The sequence below is a fragment of the Arvicola amphibius genome, chromosome 7, assembly GCF_903992535.2.
Source record: "Arvicola amphibius chromosome 7, mArvAmp1.2, whole genome shotgun sequence".
Lineage (NCBI taxonomy): Eukaryota > Metazoa > Chordata > Mammalia > Rodentia > Cricetidae > Arvicola > Arvicola amphibius.
In genome coordinates, this window is record NC_052053.1 from 108,879,590 (window position 1) to 108,886,159 (window position 6,570).

The following is a 6,570-nucleotide window of genomic DNA, read 5'->3' on the forward strand; positions in this document are numbered from 1 at the left end:
CGGATTCTGACTTGGCTATCTCCTCAAGCTTGGGGAGCTCTGTCGTATTTTTTGTGGGGCTCGGTCATTCCCATCCCCCTCGTAATAAATTCAGGTTAGATTCGTTTTAGGTTGTTTTCTCCAGCAACGGGCCGGTTCAATTGAAGGAAGCTGTCTGGTGTTCCTGATGCTTAAATGACTCCTGTTAATTGGGGGAGGGTTGGTAACCTTAATAGGCGGTCCTCGACCTTAAATGACGGAAAGTTTTGTTTCAAGCAAGAGCCTGATTTTGTTACATGTTTCTTTTTTATCTTCACAGCTTGCTAGGAATGAGAGTAAACAACGTTTTATGATTGGATAACAAGACATATCTTATTCGACTTCAAAAGTAAGAATGTTTTATAGGCTTATTTTGGTTAAATAGATATGACGTTGTTGTTTTTTTAACCTGCGTTTTAGTTTTTTTTTCCCCCAGAAAGTGAACTTGGCAAATCTCTAAAGAAAATTTGGTTTTCTCTTGAACAGACCTGATTTTAAAGCTACATTGTTACTTGAATCTGGTATACGTATTCACACAACAGAATTTGAGGGCCCTAAGAACATGATGCCGTCTAGTTTTGCCATGAAGGTAAAATTTTAAGTTTGAAGCTAATTTTTAAACTTCATTATTCATTCATTCATTTCATTAATGTGGAAATGTGTGTATGTAGTGGAATCAACAGACAGGCACAAGTTGGGGCTCTCAAGTGAATGTCAGGACAATGTGTGGGGAGTCAGTTCTCCTGCTATAAAATGAGGGTGGTAGGAGCTACGATCCAACTCAGATCTTCAGACTTGGTGTATGTACCATAACGTGCTGGTATAGTAGTCTTTCTCTGTCCTGCCTACCAATAACCCAAATAACCGCACAGAGACTTTTATTGCTATGAACGCTTGGCCGATAGGTTTAGGCTTGTTCCTAACGAGCTCTTATAACTTAAATAACCCATATTTTTATTAATCTGTGTTCTACCTCATGGCTTTTACCTCCTGTCCCATTTTATGAGGTCCAGTCATTTGACATCTGTCTGGCTTTTTACATCCTCCCTTCCCAGCATTCTCTCTGCCCTGAAAATCCTGCCTAGCTATGGCTGTTAGCTTTTATATAACCAATCACAGGTGACATATCTCACACAGTGTCAAAGAATAATATTGTAGAGCATTTTTGACCTGGAATTTACTCCTTGTTGTTGTTGTTGTTGTCCAGGCAGGGTTTTCTCTGTTGTAGACCGGATGGTCTCAAACTCAGAGAGCCACCTGCCTTGCCTCCTTGCTCCGAGTGCTGGAACAAAGGCACGTGGCTCCATTCCCAGCTTGGAGTGTGTTACCTAGAGCAGACTGACCTCAGATTTGGGACGCTCTTTCTTCCTGTTGCCGTCAGTGTCACCTAAAGAGTGGTTGGGTTTGGTTAGTCTGAGCTGCTGAGTGACATTTGCCTCAGAAAAGAGAAAGCAATAGCAAAACTCTTGGCTCTCCTGAGTTAAGTCTATTAAATAATAAGATTTTTTTTTTGCAGTATAGCAGAAGGTATTAAATAAATAAAGAGATACTGGTGTATGAAATAAGCAGGGCAGTGCCCAGTATATGGTAAATCAATGGTTTCCCTGGTTCTCATCATTATTCTAAAAAATAGAATACAATACAGCTGCTTCAGTTAGAAGTTATTAGAATAAAGACTTAAGGACTTTCCCACCCACTGGGGACTGTCAGGATGACTCAGTGGACAGAAACTACAAGGCTAATGGCCTGAGTTTGACTCTGCAGTACAGAGAGAACTCTTCATGCAGGTTGTCTACAGACTGCACATGCACACTGTGGCATGCATGTGTTACCACTCACCCTAAATAAATAAATACGTTAAAAAATTTCTTCTGATTATCATTTGTAAGCTTTTCTTTTATGACCATACTGTTTTATTTACCATTTAAATATTCTCAATGACATAACAATTTTCATAAACTAGTACCAAGTGGTTAGGAATTTACTTTTATTGCATAAGTGCTTTTTTCTTCTGTTTCTTCCTAGTGTCGAAAACATTTGAAGAGTCGGAGATTAGTCAGTGCGAAACAACTTGGTGTGGATAGAATTGTGGATTTCCAGTTTGGAAGTGATGAAGCTGCTTATCATTTAATCATTGAGCTCTATGATAGGGTAAGTTAAATTGAGAGAGCAAAGGAATAGAATAATACGCTCTATTTGTTTTTCACTTCCATTCGGTGTTGTGTTTAAGGTGCTCATTGTGTTCATTCTGTACTATTGTTTTAATTTGATGATGTTAAGCATTATTTTAATTCTGCATCTTTGCTAATACTTTTCTATCTCTCTTTTTAGTTTTTTCCAAGACTGGGTTTCTTTGTGTATCTCTGACTGTCTTAAAACTCACTCTGTAGACCTGACTGGCTTTGAACTCAAAGAAAACCCCAGTAGTGATGACTTTGGGGTGAATACTAAGAATTTATATATGAGAGTATGCATTTGAACATTTTGTTTAGTCATTGTGGTATCTGTAAGAGGTTAGTTGTTGATACTTAAGTATATATTTAAATGAATATATTTAAATATTGTGAATCTATTTAAATAAATTAAAATTGCTCTTTCCTTCTGTGTACCAGAATTTGACTTCTAGCTTTCCTGTCTGAAAATGTGAAGGATTGATGCTTTAGGGTTGATTAGACTGTGTTGTAAAGAGGATTACTGTAACTCAAGATCAACTTAAGAAACTGAGAAATACAAATTTACAATAAAATTTGGGCCAGGAGATGGCTCAGCAGCTAAAAGTGCCATGAAGCTAAAGACCTGAGTTCATTCCCTGGGACCACTAAAAGTGGAAGGCAGGAACAACCAACTCTACAAACCTGCCCTCTGACCTTTACACACACACTGTGACACATTCATAGCTACCTCCTCCACCACACACACAATATATACAACACACATACATATACATAATGTATACGTAGCATATATAGTGTATATGTGTACATACACACAGAATAATACAATTTAAAAACTTTTTTTAGTTATACTTAGTTAGTAGGAACAGCTCTGAGAAAAGTAACAAAATCAGAAAACAGCATAGCAGGGGAGGGATTATTTAACTGGTGCTTTAAATTTTGTAAAAAAGATTTTCATTAGCGGGACAGTGATGGCACACGCCTTTAATCCCAGCACTCAGGAGACAGAGGCAGAGGATCTCTGTGAGTTGGAGGCCAGCCTGGTCTACAGAGTGAGTTTCAGAACAGTGAGGGCTATACAGAGAAACCCTGTCTTTAAAAAAAAAAAAGACCTTTGCCTAGTTGCTGCAAACGTCAGAAGAAGGTGCCATTTCTTGGAACTGGAGTTACAAATGGTTGTGAGCCACCATGTGGGTGTTGGGAATTGAACACTAGTCCTCTGGAAGAGTAACAAGTTCTCTTAAATGCTGAGCCATCTCTCCAGCCTCCTAATTTTTTTAAATGGATATTTTAAAAAGAAAATTTTTCATTTTTAATTGTGTGTGTATTTACATGTGCAAATATATGCATGCATTTGAATGTAAATGCCCACAGAGGAAAAAAAAATCCTCAGATTCCCTGGGAACTGAAGTAAGAGGCGTGGTAAATTGCCTGCCATGAGTGCTGGAGACTGAACTCAGGTCCTATGCAATAGCAGTGTGTACTCTTAAGCACTGAGCAATTTCCCCAGCCTGCTTTCAATCTATTGATTTATTTATTTTCAGAAACAGTGCTCCCTATGTATCCTAGGCTGGCCTGGAATCTGGAATCTTCCTCAGCCTCCTGAGTGTTGATTATAATTTTGCCCCAGCACTGCTGGCTACACTGTTGTCCTTTTTTAGACAGACTACACTATTTCATAATTCCATGCATTTGCATTTCATGTTCTCTTCACCTGAATATTTTGAAACTTGGAACTGTTGTTGTTGATTTGTGAGACAGACTCACATACTTGAGTCTGACCTCAAATTGCTATATTAGGCAGGAATTACTTTATACTCATGGATCTCCTACCAGTTTCTAAGTGCTGGGATTATAGGCGTGTGCCATCATGCCTAGCTTTGGCACACTTATTAAAGGCACTCAACTGTTAGGTTTTCATAGTGAAAACTTCAGTTAACTTGTGCAGTACCCAGACAAAGAACATAAAGTTGCTCTAGGTTCTTTGCTGTAGGTTAGCTCTAGGTTGCTTCCAACTTGGAGCTCTTAGAATTCATTTCACAGCCTATTGGATCAGTGCAAGGAGCCCTTCTTAGATGTGCCTGCTGCTTTCTGTTTTGCAGCTTCATTTCTGTAACTATACATGGGTCTTCTGAGACATCTTTATCAGTTTTTAAGATGTTTTAAGACTGATTTGGAAAACATTAAATCATATTTTACTCTATTGCAGGGGAACATTGTTCTCACAGATTATGAGTACCTAATTTTAAATATCCTAAGGTTTCGAACTGACGAAGCAGATGATGTTAAGTTTGCTGTTCGTGAACGCTATCCCATTGATCATGCTAGAGCTGCTGAACCTTTGTTGACTTTAGAAAGGTAAGTGTTAATATAATCATATTGTACTAAAAAGTAAGCTAGATTATGTTTCAGAATTAGAAAAATTCAATTATATACTTATTATATTCAAGTTTATACTGAACTGTATAAACATTCATATAAACAATTTTATTTGTGGATAGCAAATGTCTCCCTCTACCCCTTCTTTTCCTTCCCTCTTGCTCTTCCTTTTTAAGGCAAGGTCTTATTGTGCAGCTCTGGCTGGCTTAGAGCTCTGTATGTAAACCAAGCTGGCCTTGAACTCACAAAGATACCCCAGATGGCTGGGATTAAGGCATACACAACCATGCCCAGGGAGCCCTCAAGTGTATGTCTTTCTATACTACAGTTTGAGTTACTTAATGCCTCTGATTTCTTGGCAAAGTGAGCTGCTGACTTCACTGTTCTGTGAAAAAACAGATACATTAGGCAGGAAGAATGCAGCATGGGGTAGACATTCTGGTTTATTTAGGAAAAAAGGAAAGGATAAGGTAATGATTAATTAATTATAACATCTCTGACTATCAGACTTTGCTACCTAGTAGTCTACTTGGTGGTCTGTCTTCGAAGCTCCACATTCCTCAGCATTCGGAGTTTGCTGGACTGTCAGCTGCTCCACCTTTGCTGTTTCAGTCGAGTCAGGAGGGTGCATTTATTTATAACAGGCTCTCTAGTTTGGGGCTGCATCAAAACAAACAGAATCCTTAAGAGTTCTTAGTAAATCTTTTTTGTTGTTGTTTTTGTTTTGTTTATTGTTGGTTTTTCAGGACAGGGTTTCTCTGTAGCTTGGAGCTTGTACTGGAACTTGCTCTGTAGACCAGGCTGGCATTAAACTTACAGAGACCCACCTGTCTCTGCTTCCCGAGTGCTGGGGGTGTGCACCACCACAGCCCGGCTAGAGTTCTTAGCAAATCTTTAATTAGGTCTTACTATTGCAGATGTTCAGATATGGTATGTAGATTTACAAACAACATGTAACTTTCATATAGAAATGCATTTTTCATGTTACAGTGATGGTAGACCAATCATGACTTTGTTGAAAAGTACTGATTCTTATAGGAAACCTGGATTTAAGTCTCACGTTACCATTTAAGAATCTTCTAATTGTTGATAAATTATAAGCATGTTTATGTGGTGTTTGATATAGGGTCTGTGTAGGCCTAGTCTGGCCTTGAACTCAGGGTGTTCAATTCTATCTCCGACTAACATTTATTAAGCATATATATCACCACACCCCAGCTCGAGCTGTTAAAAAAAAAATTCTTTCAAAGTGTGTCTGTGTCTGTGTGTATCCGTGTGGCCACAGAGGCAGAAGAGGGCATTAGATCCCCTGGAGCTGGAATTAAGATGTATGTGGTCTACCAGTTGTGAGTGCTGGGTACTGAACTCTGTCCTTGCAAGAGCAAGTGTTCTTAACCTCTGAAGCCATCTCTAGCCCATGGATAAATTACTTTCTGAACTAGTTTTTTGTATTTACAAGGACAATTTCTGTTACCTTCAGACTCTTGTGAAGATTATATAAATTGATATAAAGGTAATATGAATGTGAATGATGCTATAAGGTTATTGATGTAAGATAAAAAGTCCTGCCGATTTTGTCACAGATTAACTGAAGTAGTTAACTAGTGCTCCTAAAGGTGAACTGCTGAAGAGAGGTTCTTAATCCGCTAACTTCGTGAGTACTGCTGCGCTCGTTTGAGACGTTTGTGTACGCACTGTCACAGCCCTTACAGCTCCAGTTCCAGGAGCTGACACCCTCTGCTGGCTTTCATGGGTCATGAGGCATACATTACACACGTGTACACATAAACAAAAAGAAGCATTGTTTTATTTTTCTGAGCAAGAAGTTAAAAGGGATCTTTTGAGTACGTATGGTTTCCTCAAGAAGAGGTTTTTTTGTTTGTTTGTGATGCTGAGCATTGAGCCATGACTTTCTGGTAATGAGCATCCATCTACCACTAAGTCTCATTGTCCCTAAAAGATGGGGGATTTTTATAGTTGGTTGAGTCTTATTGGAAAA

General features: G+C 38.7%; 1 protein-coding gene across 1 annotated transcript; it reads left to right on the forward strand.

Annotated features, from left to right (window-relative positions):
• The first annotated feature begins 296 nt into the window (after positions 1-296).
• On the forward strand, positions 297-6,225 carry LOC119818999 (nuclear export mediator factor Nemf-like). The gene is made up of 5 exons (XM_038336953.1): positions 297-367; positions 505-607; positions 2,044-2,169; positions 4,402-4,550; positions 6,155-6,225. The coding sequence occupies exons 2-5, from the start codon at positions 581-583 to the stop codon at positions 6,174-6,176; spliced, it is 324 nt and encodes a 107-aa protein (XP_038192881.1). The 5' UTR covers positions 297-367; positions 505-580; the 3' UTR covers positions 6,177-6,225.
• Positions 6,226-6,570: the final 345 nt, after the last annotated feature.